The following is a 23,556-nucleotide window of genomic DNA, read 5'->3' as shown; positions in this document are numbered from 1 at the left end:
GAAATGATAGTATATATTGCTCCCAGGCCAAGGCATTTAGAAGTGGGTGTGACTTCTCCATACCCTCTTATTCCCTTTTTGTCATCTGGATTTAGGAGACAACTAGTTCCTAAGAGATGGTCGAGCTACACTATGAAAGGATCTTGGTTCCTAAAACATTAAGTGGAGAGAAATCACTCATCAACATGCACTGAACTATTACATTTAATTTGGAAGTTTTCTTGTTACAGCAACTAACATTACCATAATTAATACTCAATCACATTTAATCCTTACAAGAATCCTCTGAAATAGACATGGTGATTCTTCCCATTTTATAATGAGAAAACTGAGGTACAGAGCGGTTAAGTCCAATGTCACATGTTGAGAAAGGGCAGCTCAGAATCTGAATTCAGTCTGACTTCAGAGGCAATAAGTTCACTTAACCACTAAAGAAATGAAAGAGCTTTATATGCTAAGGCATCCTAGAAGTAATCAATAACACTCATTGAACATAGGTGCCAGGCACTATTTAAAGAGATTTTCATTCATTTAATCCTCATGACCCTTTGGAATTGGATCTAGAATTATTCCCATTCTATAGATGAGGAAAATTGAGGCACAAAATATTAAATAAGTTGTTTGGAGTCACAGTGCTGCTAGATGGTAGCAAGGTGATTCAAACTCTAGCAGCTCAGTTTCCTTATTCTCTTTATCATCTCTCATTGAGGAGTGAGCAGATTCGAGATTTTGAGAGGCCTAGGAAGTGACAGGACTATTTCCTCAAACCTCAGCCCAACCCCAGGGCATTCCCAATTCCAGTACTCATCTGGGTTCCAGACAAATAACAGAGTGAGAAATAAATTTGAGAAGCCTTGTGGCCAGTGTGACTCTTGCATTTATCTCAAATGGCATGATGGAGTAGAGGGAAGCCAGAAGGACATGGATTCAAACCAAACTCTGCCTACTTCCTGTGGGAATGAGAAGGCTACTTGTTCTCTCTGAGCCTCAGTGGCCTCATCTGCAAAATGGAGACATTGATTACACCCACCTTGTTAGACTGCTACAAGGGCAGAGCATGCGCCCAAAGAATTCAGTACAGACGGCTGCTCCGTAACTGCCATCCCCCCAGCATCGGCCAACCCAGGACAGAGACCTGCCCCGGGAGCTCAAACCACCTCTCTCAATCTAATCCCTCTACTTCTCCTTCCATGAGTCAGAGCTCCTTCCTTGAATGTGTGAGGCTGGGGGAAGAAGAAGTAGTTGAAGCAGGCTGGAAGACCAGAACCTGGGTTCCTTTTTCTGGAAGAGAAGGTCAAGTTGCTGAGCAACACAGCAGGAAGTTGTCAAGGAGGCTCCAGGCAGGGCTGTCCTTTTATACCCTACAATATGGAGAGATCTGGGGTGACACTAGAAAGGGGGATGAGAGGGAAAAGTGGGGAAGTGTCCCAGGCAGTGATGGTAACCTCTAGACCTCATTTTTCTTTCCTATGATCACCTTCCCAATTCCCCTTGGTTTTCTACTCTTCTCCTTGATTTTCTACCTTTGACACATAGCGGCAAAGAGACAGATTCTAGGTTCCTTCCTGTATTTACGTCTGTGTGGCCACGTCTGTAAACACATGCCTGTGGGCCAGATTCAGTACCACCGTATATGTGTACCACGCTTTGCAGTTTACAAAGCACATCCATATATGTGATTTTACCAGATACAACAATCTCTTTAACTCCTATATGACAGATGAGGGGAAAAAAGTCCAAAAGTCCCATCACAATGAGGGAACAGCCAGGCCCAGATTTGCTGCAAATCTTAGCATATTTCCACTACATGGAGCATGAATGGTAGCATAGGAATTGGCACACTCTGGTGCCTGCTGTTTCATGTCCTCACAGTTTGAAGATTCTTTATGCCTGGTGTCCTAAGACGCTCCCATGATGAATCTTTCCCCACCCTTTACTACAAAGCAGGTGAGTTGTGGAGGCAGGTTCAGCTGTTCTTTTCTACTGGGGCAGGGGGATCTCTGGAGTGGGGAATCCCAAGAGAGGCCTGGCCTCCTGGCCCAGAGGCTGAGATTCAGGAATGTTGTTGGGTTGAGCCAGGCTGACACAGTATCTATGCACCAGCAGCTGAAGCAAGTCCCCTGGCTGGCATTCCAGAGAGAGACACATGGGTCCCCCTGGGGCCAAGACCTGGCAGCCAGGAGTAAACACATGTCACCAAGTCACAGATTTCTCATGGGAGGCCCAGGCTTCTTGGGCTCCCTACTGCCTCAGGGGCTTGCAGAGTCGGTCAGAGCAGCTGAGGGTCCCATTCTGGACTCTGTCTTGGTCCCTTAATCCCTCTGTCAATATTTATTAACAGAGCTAACTACCATAGCAATGGTTGTTACCCCAACAAAAATAATATTGTCATTCTCATGACAGCCATTTGATAAGACATCACAAGTCTGAGATTCCTATTTCCATCTGATGGACAAGAAAACTGAAATTCAGAAAAGCTGAATAACTGTCTTAGATCAACATCTAGGAGTTCCCATCGTGGCGCAGTGGTTAACGAATCCGACTAGGAACCATGAGGTTGAGGGTTCGGTCCCTGCCCTTGCTCAGTGGGTTAATGATCCGGCGTTGCCGTGAGCTGTGGTGTAGGTTGCAGACGCGGCTCGGATCCCGCGTTGCTGTGGCTCCGGCGTAGGCCGGTGGCTACAGCTCCGATTCAACCCCTGGCCTGGGAACCTCCATATGCCTCGGGAGGGGCCCAAGAAATAGCAACAACAACAACAACAACAACAAAGACAAAAGACAAAAGACAAAAAAAAATCCAGTAAATGGTAGAGACTCAAACATCTGACTCCTAGTCTTTTGTTCTGTATGTCGGACATCACCCTGCCTTTAAATGTCAGAGAGGAGAAAGGAGTGTCCCAGAAGGACATTCAGCCACCCTGTCCTCTACCTCCAAATTGCACCTGCCCAGGACCATGTAGGCCACATGGATCAGTTGGTGTTCCACACAGAACAAGCAATTTGAATAATAATAATGATCATTATTATTCTTTTTCATGTCTGCACCCACAGCACATGGAGGTTCCCAGGCCAGGGACTGACTCTGAGCCTCAGCTGCAACTTATGCCACTGCTGCAATACCTACACCAGATACTTTAACCCACTGTGCCAGGATCAAACCTACACCTCCGCAATGACTGGGGCAGCTTCAGTGGGATTCTTAACCCACTGCGCCATAGCAGGACATCCTTGAATAATGATTTTGATTAAAGTTTTATCAACTTCCAAAGATGCTTTGAGATGACCTACTACAAAACAGAATCTTCAGTTGGTGAGAAAGGAGATGAATTCCTGCAAGTCAGGGACAAGGCAATGTCTTTTTTATCCCTTCCAACCTTGTTATCATTGCTACCACTGAACATTCTATTGGAGATCCTAGTCAACACAATAAGACAAAAAAAGGTATTGCTATATGCACACAGTGGAAAGGAAGATTTTTCAAATGTCCTTGTTTGCAGACAATATGACTGCCTACCTAGAATATCCCAGAGATTCAACTGGAAATCAATTAGAACTAATGAAATTAGTATATCTGGGAAGATACAAGATTAACATATACAAACATATGGATTTTCCATAACAGTGTAGAAATAAGGAAAAGAATTGGGAATGGCAGATTTATAAGAGCAATAAAAAATACGTTCCCAAGTATACCTAATGAGAAACATGGGAAATATCTAAATGGAAAAAAAACCTATAAGTTTTCACTAAGGAACATAATAGAAGACCTGAATAAATGGAACACTTAGCATGTTCCTGAGTGGAAAGACTCAATATTGCAAGACGTCAAATCAACAAAAGTATACTGTCCCAATCCAAGTCCTAAAGGAATTTTATGGCTCTAAAGTTCTTCTGGATTATGTGTTTAAGACTAGCCAAGCAGTTTTAGCAAAAGAACAATGCGCATACTGCAGATCTACAGTATTAAAGGCATGGTTTGGGAGTTCCCATTGTGGCTCAGCAGGTTAAGAATCCGTCTATTATCCATAAGGACGCAGGTTCGATCCCTGGCCTCTTTCAGTGGGTTAAAGGATCCAGCATTGCTGCAAGATGTGGCCCAGATCTGGCATTGCTGTGGCTGTGATGTAGGCCAGAAGCTATGGCTCCGATTCGACCCCTAGACAGGAAACCTCCAAATGCTGTGGGTGCAGCCCTAGAAAAGACCAAAAAAAAAAAAAAATGCTGTTTGGCACAGAAATAGTCAGGTAGATCAATGGAACCCAGTAGAGCCTTGAAACAGACACATGTATAGGTGAGAATTTCATAAAGATCGAGATAGTATTCACTGCAAGAAAAAGAAGACTGTTCAAAGGTTTGTGCAACCTGCTGTTCGTTTGGGGAAATAGTTGTAGCTCTACTGCTCACCACATACAAAAGTAAATCCCAAAATAAATTGAAGAATGAAATAAAGACATTATAAAAGTACCAGGACAAAATTCAAAACCAAACAAAACCTAATCTCCAAACCCAGCACAAAATAAGAACATTCAGCAAGAGAAGAGAAATTGCAAGCATCTGGGAGAAGTTAGCTACCACACTTGTGTCCTAAAAATATATATTTAGTTGCATACTTATTGAGAACCAAAAGACAAACATGCACACTGTCACTATTTTAGTTCATTGATCCATTATCCATTTTTTGAGATCGACTAAGTGTCAGGCACTTGGCTAATTCTTACTGTTTAAGAAAAAAATATGAATTAGTTAATGTGAAGAGGGAACTTCCCCCTAGCTTTATTATTTGAATAAGGAACAATGGGTCTCCTTTGGCATTTACACAAAAATGGACAAGTGTTCTTTAAACGGTGTTGGATGAATTCTTGCAAGAGTGTGTATGTGGGCACCCATACTCTGGGTGTGTGGGTGTGTGTGTAGTTTACATGTGCTGTATGTGTACACACACACATGCCCACTGGAATAGACAGGTGTCTCACTTCTCTTGTCCAGCAAGGGACATTCTTAAACCCTAGGGATTTGGAAATAGCTTGAGGAGGAGGAAAGCAGTGAGAGACTTTGGAGATATATGAAAGAGGAGGAGGGCAGGTCTAGGGATGTGTGTCTCTCATATTCCAGAACTGCCTAGCCTCACTTTTTTCCTCTTCCCTCCTTCCTTTAACTTTTTCTTCTTTCTTTCTTTTCTTTTTTTCTTTTTTCTTTTGTCTTTTCCCCCCCCTTTTCTAGGGCCGTTCCTGCAGCATATGGAGGTTGCCAGGCTAGGGGTCAAATAGGAGCTGTAGCCACCCGGCCTACGTCATAGCCACAGCAACGCGGGATCCGAGCCGCATCTGCAATCTATACCACAGTTCATGGCAATGCTGGATCTTTAACCCATTGAGCAAGGCCGGGGATTGAACCCGAAACCTCATGGTTCCTAGTCAGATTCATTAACCACTGAACCATGACGGGAACGCCTCTTCTTTATTTCTATCTCTTTTTCTTTCTTTATCTTTTCTTCTTCTTCTATTTAGGTAATAACAATAGTACAATTCATTGTAATTAACTAAAAAACTCAGAAGAGGGTAAAACTAATCATTTAAATTCCCTCTACTTCGAATAACCATTAACACTTTAATAAATATCCTAAAGCTTTCTGTCGTACACACACACACACACACACACACACACACAAACACTAATTCAATATATATCTATTGACTGCCTACTGCCAGGAACAGGGAATCGAGCAGTAAACAAATAGACCTTTTATTGACCTGATACAAAATAAATAACAAAAAATTATCAGGCAGGGACAATTGTCATGAAGAAATCAATCAGGGGCATAAGATGAAGGGTGACTATGGGGCGGGCTGAGATGAAGTTATCAGGAAGAGGTGGCTGTTAAGTTGAGATCTGAATGACAGGAAGAGGACAGCTGTTTAAAGACCTCTCTCTTCTTACACCTACTATTTTCACTTTGTCATGGTCATTTTTAATGTAGATTACTGTATCATTTAAATGGTCCATAATATCCCAATGAATACTGATTTATCACAATTTACTTAATCTCCTACTGAGGCATTCAATTTTTTATTATTATAAACAACGTTATAATAAGTATCCTTGTCTTAGGTCCTTTCTCACTTAGCTCCTTAGGGCAAATTTCTGGAAATGTAGTTGGGACAAAGAGAATACTGCCTTTTACATTTTGATGCATAGTCAAGTAGCTCTCCAAAAAGACTGGACTAACATATATGTCTACAACAGTGCTGGAAAAGGTCACATTTCCCCATGTTTTTGTCATGGTTGAAACTGTTCATTTTTATAACCTTTGTCAGTGTAAGAGATGCACTATCCCACTGCTGTTTTGACTTGAATTTCTTTGGTCAATAACAAAGTCTAGTATCTTCCCATGTGTTTATTGATCATTTACATTGTTTGTGTAAATAATGGTTTGAATTACCTCTTCGCAGTTTTATTTTTCTATTGAAAATTTATTGTGTTGTACATACACTCTCAATCTTGTTTGTGATTGTTCTTCTCAATTTCTCTAACATTCAAAAGTTTCAATGGCATCAGATGAATCAATCTTTTTCTTTAAGATCTCTCTAGCGCTAAAAAAATGTTCTCCACCCAACCCGAAATGCAGTAATAATAATAAACCCACATTTTCTTCAAGTATTTTATTTAGTATTTGACTAGTCACATTCTTATTTTCTAATTATGCAAATAATATACTAATACATTCTTAATGTAAAAAATTAAACTCCACAGATAAGGTGAAAATCTCCTAGACAACATCGATCCCAGTTCCTTCCCAGAAGTCACAGATTAAGAGTGATATGTATCTTTCTTAAGCTTCTATTATACACACACACACACAGAGAAATTAAAGTTTGATTTGTTTTGCTTTTGCATAAATGATATAGTACTGTGTATATCGTTATGCAATTTCTACTGATACTGCATGTTTTGGATATCTTTCCTGTCAGTACCTCCAATCCAATGCATTTTTCTTTTCTTTTCTTTTTGTTTTTTGTCTTTTCAGGGCCACACCCATGGCATATGGAGGTTCCCAGACTGAGGGTCTCATCGGAGCTATAGCTGCTGGCTTACACCACAGCCACAGCAATGCCAGATCTAAGGTCTGCAAACTACACCACAGCTCACGGCAACTGTGGATCCTTAACCCACTGAACAAGGCCAGGGATCTAACCCGCAACCTCATGGTTCCTAGTCAGATTCATTTCCGCTGCACCACGACGGGAACTCCCCAGTCCATTCTTTTAATCTGCGTACTGTGGTATTCAGTAATTTGAATATATCAAACGTGTTTTAAACTTCTAACCTACTAGTGGATATTTTAGGTTGATTCCATTTTATCTCTCTCTAAACAAAAACACAAAAAAATCTTTGTACACACATTTAAGTATTTCTCTAGGGTCAGTACTAGAAATTGAAACTCTGGAGTAGAAAAGTATGTGCATTTAAATTTCTAATAGATACTTTCAATTTTTCTCTTGTCTAAGTTTTTTTTTTAGTTTTTTTTTCTTTGTATTTTAAAAATCAATTTGGAACTTATCTGGAGGGTAAAGAATGAGGAAGGATTGACTTTTTTTTTCATCATATAAATGAATTCCCAGTTGTCCCAAAACCATTTACTAACTAATCCATCTTTTCCCAGTGGATTTGAAGTGATGCCTTTGTCATATGTTAAATTCCCATGTATGCTGGAGTTGAGCTTTGGATTATCTATTCTGCTTATTGATATGTCTATTCTTGTTTTCAGTGCCTTATGTTTTAGCTGCTTTAGCTCTATAATAAATTTTAATATCTGGTAGAGCAAGTTTTCCACCATGACATCTTTCCTATTTTTTTTTTTTTTTTTTAGGCCACACCCGCAGCATATGGAACTTCCTAGGCTAGGGGTTGAATTGGAGCTACAGCTGCTGGCCTATGCCACAGCCACAGCAATGCCAGATCCAAGCCAGGTCTGAAACCTACACCACAGTTCATGGCAACGCCAGATCTTTAACCCAGTGAGAGAGGCCAGGGGTCAAAACTGCATCCTCATGGATGCTAGTCAAATTCGGTTCCACTGATCCCCTATGGGACCTCCAGCAATGCCGGATCCTTAAACCACTGAGCGAGGTCAGGGATAGAACCCACATCCTCATGGATACTAGTCAGGTTCCTAACCTACTGAGCCGCAGGGGAACTCCCTGCTTTTCTTGATAGTCTGTGTTTTTCTGGTATAAAGTGTAAACTATTTTTTAAGAAGTAAAATGTAGAAAGTAACACCTCTTTTCCTATTTACATTGTTTATCATCACCCCTCCATATATATACACACACACAGACTAATTTTATGATTTATGGGCTTGAAGGTAGATGTCAGTCACAGGAGACTATGACCAAAGAGTAAAAAAAAAAAAAGGCGGGGGTTGGGGGGACATGTAAAAAGTGAGTAACTACTGTGGGCAATATCACCAAGTAGAAAGAGACTTCGCTAAAGAAATAGTGAGGAGGATCTACGGAGAAAGAAATGCCGTGAAAGCCCAAACTGAACTGGGAGAATTTTAAGCCAGACATTGAGAGGTTTAGCCTGAATGCTGAGAAAATAGGAAGTCGGGGCTGCTGGAGTGAAAAGTCAGCCAGCGAGCCTACAAGTGAAAAAGATCTATCTTCTAAAAACCTCATCAATATATCAAACTCAGGTCAAAGGAAGGTGAATCCTGAGACTGTGCCCTGCAGTTTATCTGTCTTATACCCAATCTTTCATCACACAGAACTAAAGCAATTTTTCTATCCGTCATTTACACACCTAACCTGCGTGGTTATAGACGACCTTCTTGTTGAATGTCTGGCAAGGTGCTGAGAGGAAAGGTCATGGTCTTAATAAAGGTCTTTAAAGTTTAACCCTGGCTGTCTTGAGGGCATTTGTGGCAAATGTTGCTTACAATGTATAAGAGGGTGAAAAGGAGCACTTAAAGTGGGGCACATGAAGGTCAGGCCTCTCCCTGGTTGCCAGATGTCCCTGGTCATGGTGGCATGCTCAGAGGGGCTGCTTTGGCAGCCTCTGTTGTAGAAATCTTCCAGAGATGCCCATCTGGGTGCCTGAGGCAGAGTCTCAGCGGGTAGAGGCCACAGGATGTCCCCTTGGATACTGCCAGATGCTCTGGTTGCTGGGCACCCTGCTTGGCAGGCAAAGCAGTTACCTTGACAACCATCTCTCTCTCACATACACACACACATACACACACACCCCTCCACATGTCTGCAATTTTTTTTTACTTCTCCTTTCCTAATAAGTGCCAGGGTATTCCAGGGACAGGCAAGCATATCTCTCAGGACAGGATGTCCTCTGCTCCAGGAAGGGGGGCAAGGAAGGTGAGTAGAGATGTATCTGTGTTATAACTGAATGAAATTTCATCACTATAAGTGCATATGTACCTGCTTCTAGGTTAAAATGTGTCGTATATCAATAGATGTTTCAGCATGTATCATGCAAATGGTCAGATCACCATTTACTTGCCCATTTGCTTTCCTGCTCCCTTCTCCTCTCTGCTGCCCCATGGGAGAGTCACCTCAGGCCCTTTGCTGAGGGGAAGTGCTGAGTCATGGCTCCAGCTGGGTTTCTGTCTCGTATCCTCCATCTCCATTCTTTCCTCAGTCCATCCCTCTCCTGTGCTGGGTTCACTCTAGAGCTCTGGGTCCTCTTCATCACCTCCCACCTCAGCCTGGACACCTTCCCAGAGGTTCGCTTCTAGGCAATAAAGAGACTTCACTCTATTTCTGCATTTACTCTCATCTTGCCTTCTCAGAAGGTTATTCTGAGCCTTTCTCCATTTAACCCCCCTCCCCTTTCCTGAAAAAACAGGAGTCTGACCAAGTTTGACCCAGGCGGCTAATTCTTCCTTGTATTCATGCTGATCCTCCTCCAGTCCCTCACCTCCTAATCGGATTATGGCAGTGTCTCATGCCTTGGGGCATGGCAAGGAAAGTGAGATTTAATTTGACACCCTGCACTGAGGCTTTTTTTTCTCATTCTAGGTCTCCAAGTGCCAGACCACAGGTTCTTTGAGGTGGGTGTGGTGCTGTGCGCCGAAGTGAGTGCAGCAACTGGAAGGGTGCTGTGTTTATAAGTTCAGGGGCAGTATCTAGCGGGCCCCTAAGGGCAGGATGTTTGGGGGTCTCTGTAGGCTATCAGGTCTCTTTCCCATCCCCGTTAGGCTCGTCTAAGGCAGAAATTCCAATCAAGTAGTCTCACTAACTAGTTGCAAATAAGGTGGACCAGGATTGTTTTCCTCCACCGCCCAACAGAGGTGGGAGAGTGGAAAGATGGCCCTGCCCGCTCAGTCTGGTTACTATGGCGACAGCCACGGGGTGACCCAAGTGCTCCTCCCTCACTCCTGCCAAACCCAGAGAGATGACGGCACCTCGCTGACTGCGCCAAATTCCAGCCAATGGGCGGCTGCTCCCGCCTTCCCTTCCGCCAGCTCTCCCCTCCTCTCCCGCCCCCTCGCCCCGGGAACTCGATTCACAAATCTGGACTGGGGATTTCCGGCTCCAAGCCGGGTTGAAAGGGCGCTGGGGCCAGGCAGGGGAGAGTCGAGGTCTGTCCTCCTATGAGAGCAAGTAGGAGCCGGCATTTCTGGGCTTGGGGTCCAGACTCCTGTAACTCGCCACCAGAACGGATTACACCCTACTCCTAAATTACCCGGAAAACCTAATTGAGGCCGAGTCTGCAACGCCTCTTGCTCCTGCAAGCCCTCTCCCTGTCCCAGCGCTCCCGTCAGCACCACGGACAGCGGACGCGGGCCTTTTCTTTACAGGCCTCTCTGGGTTCTCTCTCCAGATCCTCCGAGGTCTCCGTGGCGACCAGGCTCAGTGCTCTACTGGAGCCAGGCCTCCTTGGGCCAATGAAATAGTGAATGGGGCTCTTAGCTATGTGTTTAAGAAAGCAACGGTGACAAAAGAGGAATCTCAAATAGCTTTTCTTCTTTCAACCCCCCAAAATGGCTCCTGTCTCACAGGCTGCCTGTGTCCTAGCCTCCCTGGAATGAAGGACCAGTGTCTGAGTCTTAAGCAGGGATGGGCCTCCCAAGGCTGCCCCAGGTGGATGTGTGACTGAAGCAGCCTTGCAGCAGCTCCATGGGTGGGGAAAATTGTATGGGGCTAAGTGTGGCTTTCAGGCCCCACTGGAGAATGAAGGCAGACTTAGGCCTGACCTGACTCTAGATAGGATGTATGGCAGGGAGAGATGGAGGAGGAAGAGAAAAGCAGCAATAACTAGCTGGGGCTACCTCAACGAACCGCTCTGTAAAAGGAAACAACTTCTGCTGTCCATATCACTTATTCTCTAAAAGGCCTGGGCATTAATGAGTAGATAGGTCAGACAAGATGAAAATGGGGGGGGGGGGTCAGTGGAAGGCAGGAATTCAACTTTACCATCAAGCCTCAACCCTTGACTCCCTCACTTTACCCTCTGTAAAATGGAAGCCAGCGAGAGGAGGGGAAGCAAAACCTTAGGGACTTGACCTTCTGCACTAGGTCTACGGCGGCCCTTCTGCCCTGCCTGTGACAGTTCCACTCCCACTCCCTCCCTCCCAGGGCCCAAAAAAAGGCCGGCGCAAAAACATCTGCAGGCGCTTCCAGCGCTTTATAGTTCTCTCCGGGACAGACGGACAGACAGACAACGCGGCCCGCACCGTCGGCCCTCAACATTGGCACCTTGGATATGGCACCAGGTCCAAACCAGTCCCTGGTACCCTCCCGGGAGAATTCCGGTCCGACCTCAGATCAGCACCTCAGACAGCTCCCGGCCCACCCCATCCCTCCCCCCTCCCTCTGAAACCACCAAATAAATTAAAAGGGGGGGGGGTACATCTAAGGATAAGGAAGAAGGGTGCCCCTCCCTCAGAGTAAGAAGAGTTTTCTGTCTCCTCCCACCCTTCCGCTGAGGCGCCGCCGCCGCTGCCAGGGTGACCTCCTAGATTGATTTTTTTTTCCCAAACCTCAGCCTCCTGAAGCTGGCATCCCCCTCCCCCCCAACTCCCGGCATGCAACACGTTGGAAAAGGTAGGGAGAGGCCGTGGGGGTGGGGCGAAGGACCATCCTGGTGGTTTGTCTGGGCTCCTGGGGCTGCAGTTTCTCGCGGCACCACCTCAGCCGATCCAAATTAAGAAATAATGTTCCCTTTGGTCCGGAGAGAAGAGTAAGGGGGGCTCAGTCTGGGGAAGAAATGCAAGCTGACACAGGCAGATGGGGGGAAGGCAGACAGGAGAGGAAATGGTGACAAATACCAGGAGCGAGGAAAAAGAGAACGGGAGGTGGCGACACAGGTGCAGAAAGACAAACGGGGTAATGAGAGATAGTCATGTAGGGGGTAAGATCCAGACGGAAATACACCCAAGGAACAGAAACTGGAAAGGCAGGGATGGAGATGGAAAGGCAAGAGAGAAGGTGAAGATACAGGAGATGAAGAAATGGACAAATCCGAGGGAGACGGACTTACAGTCACACACAGAAGGGGAGGCAGAGTCCCGGGCAGAACTGAAGAGATGGGGACGAAGATAGAAAGGGTTACGTTGGGGGTCCCCTCCCGCTCTCACCCCCTACCCCCACCCTGAGCCCAACAAATCCAGACGCCGCGGCTCCGGCATCCTGGCCTCCACCTTCCCCTGCGGGGCAGGGGCGGCTCCTTCTCGGGCCACGGCTTGGACCGGCTGTAACAGCGGCGGCGGCTTGATGGTCCCGGGGGGCTCCGAGTGTGTGTCAGGGGCTGGGGCGGGAAGCGGGGCGGCCCTTGGATTTCCCTAGCGGTCCAGGTTCATAGTCCAGTGCTTGGCTCCAGTCGCGCAGCTGTCCCTGGCAGCTGAGGAGGAGGAGGGGGCCGCGGGCGCTCCCCCGCTGGGTGGACCCCCGGAGCCGGCGGCGGCCTCGCCCTCGTTCTTGAGGTCTTGGAAGACCTGCGTGAAAAAGTGGGGGTCGGCATTGAGCCGCAGCATCTGCGGGCTGAGCCGCTGGATGAGGCGCAGGCAGCGTTGCCAGAAGCGCTCCTTGTCGGCTCCACGAGGAAGGGCTTGAGCGGGTAGGAGATCTCGTTGCCCATGTAGGAGTAGGCGAGGTAGAGACAGGTGAGGAAGGCGGCCTGAAGCTCAGCGGCCGATGCCAGCTCATCCCCGCGCAGCGACTCCCGGCACAGCAGGTACACGAACACCAGGTTGGCGGGCGTAATGAAGGCCTGGTCTTGCCAGCCCTGCAGCAGCAGCGAGCGGTCCACTCCGCGGAACCAGCCCACCAGCTCTCCCGGGCTCAGCTCCTTGAGACGGTAGCAGCGTCGGCACACGAAGTCGCCCAGGCAGCGCAGCAGCTCGCCGGTGGAAGCCTGCACGATGACCCTCCTCGGCGAGCCGCCAGGGTACCGGCGGCGCTGCCTGCGGGGCTGGGGGCGGCGGCGGCGGCGGCTTCCCTCCGCCCGAACCAGGCTGTGGTGCGGCGGCGCTGCCCCCTGACGGCGGCTCGCAAGTGGCAGCGGCCGCGGGCACGGTGGGCACAGGCACCGCCAGGGGCTTGGCTGCGCCGCCGCCGTCGGGAGGGTCCCGACCCTTGCGGAGAAGGTTCTCGCGGTTGCGTTGCTGGACCAGTGGGTCGGGGCCGGTGGACGCTGGCTTGGGCGTCACCTTCTTGCTGCCTTTCTTCTTTTTGGCAGATGCGGCTACCAGGCGCTTCCAGGTGAGGGCCGAGATGAGTACCGACGGCCGCTTGAGTCGGCTCTCGCCTTTGCCGCCCTTGCCCACTGGCGGCGCCCCGTAGCCCCCAAGCGCCTCGTCCCCAGCGGGCGGCGCCTTCTTCTTCTCCTCCGGCAGCCCGCCGGGCCTCCGGCCCTTGGCCGAGGAGGCGGGGGAAAGAGACAGCACCGTGCCCATCCTGCAGAGCGGGGCCGGCGCCCGGGCCCCGGCGGGAACCGCGGGCGGCGCTGCTGCCGCCGCTGCTGCAGCCCCCGGGGACCCGGCGGTGGGGGCCTAGCCCCGGCCCGGGCGCGGGAACAGGCAGTGGAAGGTGGCTGCTCGGCGGTTCGGCGGCGGCGGCGGCTCAGAGTCTGAGCTGCGCCAGCTGCAGCGTCAGCCCCACCCCTTGGCCCGGTCTTTGCCGAGCCGCGCCCCTCCTCGCGCAGCCAATCCTCGACAGAGGTGCCCTCCTAAGCGGCATCTCCTCTGACCAATAGAATCTCGCATGCCAATCAGGTCCCGCCCATTCCCCCCCTCCTCTGTCTCAGGTCCTTTCCCTTCACTAGAAAGGGAAAGGAGGAGGAGGTGGCTGGTTCGAGGTCCCCTTCTGAGTCGAAGTTGGTAGATGAGGAGCTGCTTCCACCTCCCGCTCCAGGTCCTGGGACCCTGAGTCAACTTGTTTTAATGCACCGGATGGCAATAGCAGAGATGCCATGGGAACAGACTCTCCCTCCTTTTGATTGTGTGTAGGGGGCAGCGTGGTCAGTGAGTGTTTTCATCAGGGAGCCCGGGGCCCAGCTGGGTCTCACTGCACAGGCTCTTCCAATCTTGCAGTCAGTCCATTCCCTCTTAGCTCTCCTTCCCTCCCTTCCCCTTGCCGAGGCTAGTGGGGAGGACTGCAGCAGGCACATTTCTGCTCTGCCTGAGATGGGGTGCTGGCTAGGCTGGCCGTCCTGAAGGTCATAACCTGTCCCCTTCGGGGCCTTTACTCTGGGGGTGGCAAGACCCTCGGATATGTCCCCGCAGCCACCGTTTGCCAACCTGATTCTCTGCACTTGAGTCTGTGATGAGAGGCCCTGAGCTCAGGTCCCTGGGTGGCTGCTCTTGTCTTCTGTCCTCCTCTCCCTCCCCACCCAACACCTCCTGATTCCACACTTGGATGAGTATTAGGTGGTAGGTCCCTGGGGAAATGCTGGATACTGATCTGCCCAAGCTGAGATGGGTTTTCACTGTTATATGCTCCCTGCCATTCAAGTCCTGGCTGTCTCCGCTCCCAGCTACATGCTCTTATGCTGTGTCTTGCCCATTTCTCTCTGGGTCTGTCTGTTCCTTCCTTGGCACCCATAAGGCCTTTGCCCTGGATTTGGTACTCTCTGGGCTTTATCTGAAGGTCCTGAGCTCAGCAGGCCTGTTCTATCTGCCTTCTGGGACTGTGTTCACCCTTCTCCTGGCCTGCTCTCTGTGGATCCCCAACACAGGAGTCTTCCAGCTTCCTCAGCGGGCCCTTGAGATGGGGAAAGAAACCTTTGCCAATGGATTCAGCAAAATCCTCAGAATTGGTCCTGGAGTTGCCTCCATGCTCCTCACAGACCATTAACACAACTCCAAGGATCCACTGCTTGTCGAGGTTGTTATATATGCAGGTGTGTGCCTAGTTCATTCCAGATAGGCTATTACAGAATCCTCTTGGGCTGCCATCAGAGGCACCAGCTTTTCTCAGCTGTCCCATAGGCCTCCCACATAAGGGGGCCTGTGGTCTGGCTATAGTGATACCCCATACCCACCATACACTACTATACACAGGCCAACTTGTACCCCCTCCCTGACTTAGTGCCCATTTGTACTTTCTCTGGGGGGGGGGGGGTGTCTCTTCTGCTCCCTTACGTCTGATCTTTATTCTCATAGTCCAAGGTGACCTGCCCAGCCCCTCATTCTCCCCATAGTTGCAGAAAAATGTTCCCTCTTTTCAGTTTCTGTAATTGGTTCCACTTCCTCCTACAAGGCCTTCTGAGTCAGCCTTTATCTGCCACCCAAGGAACAGTCGGTTCACCAGTAGTTAAGGACAAGGCCCACAGAGACTGAATTATGCTGGCAGAAACACCAGGCACGCGGATCTGAATGGCACGTGGGTCCTCCCAGCTCTGCTCCCAGCAGTCCCTCATTGACATAAGGCCTATTGCTGGTGTCATTCAGGACAAGACCCTATGTAGCAGCCACAGATGTCACCACCATGATTTCCCCACTCCAGGTTCAGCAGTGACCCTCCTGTTGTCCTCTTAGGATGGAGAGTTGCCTCCTCTGCTTCAGGGTCCCAAGCCTTAAAAGGGACCTTAAAAGATTTTACTCTCCCTTCTCACTCTCCATTTGTCCTGCCTCAGACCCTTTCTCTTTGGCTCACATGCTCACCACTCTCTTAGTCAGGTGATCCCTCTTGAATCTCTGAGCTCCTATAACTACTCCAGGACCCTCCCTCAGACCACCATGCTGTCTTCATTAAGCTCTTGAAATTCCATCTCTTCCAAGAAGTTTTTCTGGACTGATCGCAAGGGACCTGATGCCTTTTCTGGTATCAATCTTTCTAATCTCTTTTGCCCAGGAGTATCTAGGGAAACAACCTGGTTAAGAGCTGGGCTCCGAATTGCCAGTCCAAGATGTACAAGATGAATATGGATGGAATTTTAACGGACAAGCAGACAACATAATAAAAACAAATCCACAAAGAATGACAGCATTGCTGGAGTTCCTGTCATGGCGCAGTGGAAACAAACCCGATTAGGAACAAATGAGGTTGAGGGTTTGATTCCCAGCCTTGCTCAGTGGGTTAAGGGTCTGGTGTTGCTGTGAGCCATGGCATAGGTCACAGACGTGGCTGGGATCCTGCGTTGCTGTGGTTGTGGTGTAGTCCGGCAGCTGTAGCTCCTATTCAACCCCTAGCCTGGGAACCTCCATATGTCATGAGTGCAAAAGCAAAAAAAAAAAAAAAAAAACGCATTTCTGTTATAAAAAACCCAGCAGCATTAAGGGAGAAGAGAGGGAGGGAGGTTATGTCTCTACAAGAGGGATAAGCACAGTGAAACCAGGAAGACTTCATGAGAAGGTGGGCTTTAGGGAAGCAGAATAGCTTTCCACCCACATCTGCAAGTGTACTTTTCTGGTTGGGTTATATTTAGGGTATATATTCTGTAAGTGATTCATTTATCTGTATTAATATCTGCATGTACATTCTTACCTGTTCATTTCCCATGGAACTACAGGCTCCTCTGGGACAGTGCTGGCTGTGTTAAACTCTCTTAGGTGAGAAACCCCCTAAGGCCAGGCTCCTTGTCTGTCTCCATCACTCTGTAGGTTACCTAGAATGGTGCCCTGTCCAGGTTATTCCTGAAGGTTCTTTAAGGCAAGTACTGCAGGCATAGACCAAGAACTGGAGGGACTAAACCGGGGTTTTCACTTGGGCAGAAACATGGCCTTACTGATGAGGATCTCTGCCAACTTCACCTTAGAGATGAACCCTTCACTGACTCCCCTGGGCACATGAGCCCCATCTTTAAGGGAATATTCCCAGGCAACGCTGCTCAGATTCTTCTGCCCTTTGGCTATTTTTATCTTTTTTTTTTCTGAAAGACCATAGTCTAGATGGTAGGAGGCAGTTCTAGTCCACAGCTTATAAATTGTATGTCATTTTAGCTTTCTGGGCCTCCCTTTCTTCATACTAAAATGCAGGAATTCTATGTATTTTATTATCAGACAAAAAATGAATATTAGAGGCGTAAGATATTATCTTGGGAACTAGATTTTAAAAATGATGCCTAAAGCCTCTTCTAGTTTTACGATTCTGATTCTAAATAAAAATCTGTCCTATGAATCTGTTTCACTTTCTGGCTCTGGCTCTGTCTGGTTCTCCCTAATCTGTTTCTGCCTGATGGGCTCAGTCTTGTGTGCACAGCATGAGTGTGAGATCTGCCCTTCTGCAGTTCTACCCGAGAGATGAAGGGGAGGGGTGCTCAGGTTTTCAGCAATGTAAACCTCCTTGGGTTCCTCCAAGCTTTAGGGGGCCCCTGAAAGATGGTAAGACAAAGGACAGGATGCCAAGATGGCCAAGTTCCAAGGTCTCCCCAGTACACATCAAGATCGGAGGTCCTAGAACCCAAGGTCATTGCACCCCATGTCTCCAAGGGGTGCCTAAAAAGGGGCTGATGACAATGCAGATTCTTAACATAGCCAGAGTGGAGACTCAGCCTGGGCATCTGAATGCCTGGACCTTGCTACCCCGCTTTGCTGATCCAGTACTCCCACCCCAGGGTCTCAGCTCCTGAGGCGTCCAAAGGGAAAGGATATGCACCAGCCCTCCTTCCCTGGAAGACCTTATCCCAGGGAAGCTGGGGTGGGGAGGCAGTGGAGGGAGCAAAATATCTCCCTGGGCAACAGGGGGTAGTGGGGGAAAGGGGCTGAGCAGAGAGAAGAGGTGAACTTGACAAGGAGGTGCTGCTAGCTACCAGGAGGGACACCCCACGTTCTCATGCCTTTCCCTTTCCAGCAAGCCTCTGGCTAGGAGGACTTAATTGAGGAGCCCAAATATAGGTTTTTAAGAAGAGAATAGGATTGATAAGCACAGTAGGGGAACTAGTGCCCTGGGACAGGAAGAGAAAGGACCAATGCTGAGATGCTGGAGGGCCTGGGATGAAGGGTCAGGGGAGGACAAGCATGAGCCTGGGGCTCTTTTCTTGCCCTAAGCTCTGCTTCCTTAATAAAACCTTGGTCTCCCTTCAAGGTTACTGATGCCAGCCCTCTTGCATCCTCACCCCTGGATCTTCTCTCCCTAGCTCTCTGGCTCCTGTTTTCACCCCCCTTTGTTACCCCTGAGAACAGTTCTCTCTGCTCAATCCTTCCAGCACTCTCCAATAGCTTTATTTCTTAGTTCACCTTCTCCTGCTTCCATCAAGCCCCTTTTCTGCCTCCTCCCTTTCACCCCCAACCCCAAGCCACAAGCGTCTCTGTTTCCTCCCTGCCCCTGCTGGAGCCCAGCATAGCAGTCCAGATGTAGCAACAGATCAAGAAGGGCGGGGGTGGTGGCTGTTACTTTTCTGGGATATTCTTAGCCTGTCTGGGGGCTGGAGCTGGAATCAGCGTTTCCATCTCAACCAGGCAGGTGGCTGCAGGAAAGCTGCCACTGTGACTGGGTCTTCATCTAGATGTATGTCTCTTTCCCTATCCCTGTCCTCCTTTGTCTCAATTCCATTCTCAGTCCTTCCTTCCCATATGGCCCTGTGCCCTGGGATGGGGGTGGAGATTCCCTCTGCCCTGGCCTGGCTCCAGTGAGGTTTGAAAACTCCGGTCTTGGAGACTCTTGGGGAAAGAGAAGACCTTCAAGAACTCTGGCTCAGGTATTCCCTGGATCCCCAAACAGCCTTTGCCTTCTGCCCTGCTTTCATCTGGCCCAAAAACCTTTGCATGGTACTTGATTCTAGACTCTAGCCATGACCATGAGAGCCTTCCTTATCCTGATTGCACTCCAGGGCTCAGCCTCTCAGGAAGCAGCTCCCAAACTCCAGGAATCACTCAGGGCCCCTGGAGTTCGGGAGCTACCTCTGAGAGAGGCTGAGCCCTGGGGTATAGTCCTCGTTTGGAATTGAACGAGGGGCTCACCAGCCCAGACTCCTTCCTCAGCAGAGGGAGAGGCCAGGAAGAGATCTGACTCATTCACAAATGGCACAGAAAACATTTGTCACCTTAGAGAGACACTGTGGGGGTTCCTATGTAGGTTCTAGAGTCATGCAGGTCTGAATTCAAATCTTGCCCCTCCTCTTATGAGCTGGGAAGTTTGGGCAAGTTTCTTAATTGTCCCGAGGTCTATAAAGGTGGACAATCACAGGGTTGCTGTAAGATTTTGTTTAATCTCACAATGCTCCATAATGCTTGTATATTACACGTGCATGGTACTGGATGTTCAAGAAATGTGAGTTATTACAAATTATGCTGTCATCATTCTTTTTACAGAGCAGTAACAGTTTATTTGGCCTGTACCGTTACCATGTTTCTTTTCTCATTAGACCCTTCTTCATTAAAGGGCCAGGGTCATACTATTTCTTTTTGTTTGGCTTTTGAGACCTGAATTTAGAGCTGTCCTTTCTTCTGGGCAATCATGCTGGGAGCTATGGCTATTCCTGGGGGGTTGTTTGATTGATTCCTGAGGTCATGAAAACCTGACAGCATATCAGGCACTGGTCCCCTTCTCTGGTCCACTGTAGACCTCATTAATTTTGTGAACCTCTGTGTATCTGCTATATGCCAGGCGCCATGCTGGTCCCACATTCTGACAGCAATTTTCAGATGGTGTTCTCAGGCTATTCATCCCACACCCTGCTGTCTTTCCAAAGCTCCAGAGACTCCAGGTAGGGTCAGTTCTGCTTTTCAAGAGCTTTGAGAAACTTTTTGCAGCACTATAAAATCCCTATTAGCAAATACTATTTGAGAAACTGTCACCTAAAAGGTATTGGTCTAGGTGCTGGGAACAGGAAACAGGATGAGGTAGGACTCCAGCCTTCGAAGAGCATAGAAGAGAAATGATAGAGATATGAAAAATAATAATAAATAGTAGTAAATTAGTCAGTGTCTTATGATTAGTTACAGAGGATGGGACTGGACAACTTTACTGGTCCTGCCCATCCCCCTCCACCTTTGCAGTTAATCAAATTCCAGCTTATCCTGAATTCTCACAGCTAAGCAACCACTGGCAGGGGGTTAAATTTTTTTTTTTTTCTTTTTAGGGCCACACCTGTGGCATACGTAAGTTCCCAGGCTAGGGGTTAAATCAGAGCTGCCAGCCTACACCACAGCCACAGCAACGTGCTATCCAATCTGCATCTGCGAGCTACACCACAGCTCTCGGAAACACTGGATCCTTAACCCACCGAGTGAGGCCAGGGATCAAACCCGCACCCTCATGGATACTGGTCGGGTTTCTAAAAGCCACACTCAAGACTGCTTTATCTGTGTGCTGTGCTTTACAGTTTACAAAGCACATCCATAGAATCCATAGACACAATTTCCCCTGAGCTACAATGGGAACTCCTAAAATCAATTTTTAACTGACGTCCAGTTCCTCCAGCTGGTATTGTGTCCTCTCCAGTCCCTGGCCTTTCCTGTCCAATCCCATGCTGAGATGATGCTAAACACCTTTCCTAAGGCAGAGCCAGGCCTCAGCAACTGTCTGCTCAGTGACTGATTCTGCCCTCAGAGCATGAGGGTTAATGAGTAACTGCTTGAGGAAGAGCCTGGTGGGCCTGCTTACAGCCCAACATCTTGTTGGATAGGACCCACTTCTATTTCCCTCCTCTTTGTCCAGGATTAGAGGCTGGTGGGAGAATGGGCTCTGTAACAGGTTCATTAATTTACATTTTCCTCTCTGTAGTCCCAAAACATAAGGTCAATCCTTTCTTTTTAACTCCTTTAGGTAAAAAAATGACCCTGATTTAATCACCCAGCACTCCACATGTACTCATTTTTTATTTGGGGTATGGGGCAGAGAAGTATAAGAAGGCTGTCTGTTGGACTAACTGGTAGCTTCTAAGATACTCTGCCTTGCAGAACCACCTGAAAGAACTTTGTAAAAATACAACTTCTGCGACCTACCTCAGACCAATGGAATCACAATTTCTTTGGGTGGGTTTAAGGTGGCATCACTGTAAGAAAAAATTAAGAGAAAGAGGGAAACTCAAGGAGATGGCTGGGTTCTACCTGTTCCTCCTCTTAAGCACTTCTATTATTGCTGCAAGAGGAGCATCTAACCTCTGTGTAGTAAGAATATCCTAATTTGCTTTTGGGGAACCATTTCTTCCACACTCTGAATTCATGCAGTTTACATGGGGCAATGGGAGTATCTTTTTCGTGTACCTAAAGGCCCAGACTCAAGACTACCTTATATGTGTACCATGCTCTACAGTTGACAAAGCACATCCATAGACACAATTTCACCTGATACTTCAGCAGCCTCTTGAATAGATATGTAGCTGACCATCTACTTTCCTGGTCACAATGGATCAGGGATGGGCTGATAACCAAAGTCAGTGTGAGATTCAGTTCTTGGAGTTTTACTAGAACTATTGAGAATGAGAGCCTTTCTTTCCTCTGAGGTTGCTAAGCTAGTGAGATGAAAACCTTGAGATGTTGGTGACTTGCTTGCTCCCACATGGAGAGAGGTCATCTGAACTAATATGCAGGAAAACAGAGTCAACAGATGAAGGGATAGATTCCTGATGTAATTTTAGCCCCTGGATCCATCTGGTCCTGATGCAGGTCTATAACCCAATAAACACCCCTTCTTCCCACATTTTTTCTTTCTTTCTTTCTTTTTTTTTTTTTTGGTCTTTTTTTGCTATTTCTTTGGGCCGCTCCCGAGGCATATGGAGGTTCCCAGGCTAGGGGTCCAATCGGAGCTGTAGCCACCGGCCTACGCCAGAGCCACAGCAACTCGGGATCCGAGCCGTGTCTGCAACCTACACCACAGCTCACGGCAATGCCGGATCGTTAACCCACTGAGCAAGGGCAGGGACTGAACCCGCAACCTCATGGTTCCTAGTCGGATTCATTAACCACTGCACCACGACGGGAACTCCCCTTCCCACATTTTTTCTAATCTTAAGGTAGTTTGAATAGCAAATCTAATACCTGCAAGGAAAAAAAATCCCAACAAATAGAACTTCCTGCCTGGAAATCTTCCTTCTGGATATTTTTTGATAACTTCAAAGAAATACATGTTTGGTCTTGATGCTGAGGAGGATGGTCTGTCACATCTGGTTGTCAGTGAAGGACTGAATCTGGATAAGGCACTGTTGACTACAATCTGGGTTCTGACCCTAAGGCTTATTTCCTGCTGGATTCCTCAAACCTCCCTGTCCAAACCATAGCTGGTGATAGGAGTTCTTCGTTAAGTCCCAGTGACCCTTCCTCATAGTAAAGGCCTTGGGACAAGAAAGCCATTTTCCTAAAGCCTGTAAAACTGTCAAATCTTCCTTCTGGGCTGCTGCCAGGTTACATTCCTTGGGGTATCAGCTTCCTGCCTAAGTAAGAAATTTGATGCTTCACTCTCCATCATGCTTCTGAATCAAGTTTGCCCCCAACCAGTGTCAGAGGCAGCTGTGGCCACACAGAACCATTTGTTATCATCAGAACCATTAGCACAGTGTCTCTGGTGGTGGTGGTGGTAGCAGTGGGGGTGGGTTTGAGCTTTAACCTGCCCCGGGGTTCTCTTCCAGGACTCCTGCCTAGCCTGCCCTTGGGGAGCTCTCTCAGAGGAGTGCCTGGGCCTCCAATAAAACAAAAAAAATTTTTTTTCTGTCTTTTTGTCTTTTAGGGCCACGCCTGCGGCATATGGAGGTTCCCAGGCTAGCATCCATTCAGAGCTATAGCTGCTGGCCTACACCAGAGCCACAGCAACACGTGATCCGAGCCGCGACTGCAACCTACACCACAGCTCATGGCAACTCCAGCCCCTTAACCAACTGAGCGAGCCCAGAGATCGAACCCACATCCTCATGGATGCTAGTCGGGTTCGTTAACTGCTGAGCCATGACAGGAACTCCCTAAACCAATTTTTTTTTTTTTTTTGGTCTTTTTGCCTTTTCTAGGGCTGCTCCCACAGCATATGGAAGTTCCCATGCTGGAGCCTACACCAGAGCCACAACAACACGTGATCCGAGCCGTGTCTGCAACCTACACCACAGCTCACAGCAACACCAGATCCTTAACCCCCTGAGTGAGGCCAGGGATCAAGCATTGCAACCTCATGGTTCCTAGTCAGCTTTGTTAACCACTGAGCCACAATGGGAACCCCGAGCTACTGGGGACCTCCA

At 48.1% G+C, this 23,556-nt stretch overlaps 1 protein-coding gene across 1 annotated transcript; it reads right to left on the bottom strand.

Annotated features, from left to right (window-relative positions):
- Nucleotides 1–11,838: 11,838 nt before the first annotated feature.
- CDK5R2 (cyclin dependent kinase 5 regulatory subunit 2) lies at nucleotides 11,839–13,942 on the bottom strand. Its single transcript, XM_047770487.1, is given in 3 exon segments — nucleotides 11,839–13,041; nucleotides 13,044–13,398; nucleotides 13,400–13,942. Coding segments are annotated over 3 exon segments (1,110 nt in total). The 5' UTR covers nucleotides 13,907–13,942; the 3' UTR covers nucleotides 11,839–12,793.
- Nucleotides 13,943–23,556: the final 9,614 nt, after the last annotated feature.

Source organism: Phacochoerus africanus, chromosome 3, assembly GCF_016906955.1.
Source record: "Phacochoerus africanus isolate WHEZ1 chromosome 3, ROS_Pafr_v1, whole genome shotgun sequence".
Lineage (NCBI taxonomy): Eukaryota > Metazoa > Chordata > Mammalia > Artiodactyla > Suidae > Phacochoerus > Phacochoerus africanus.
This window is presented reverse-complemented; position numbering and strand designations above follow the sequence as displayed.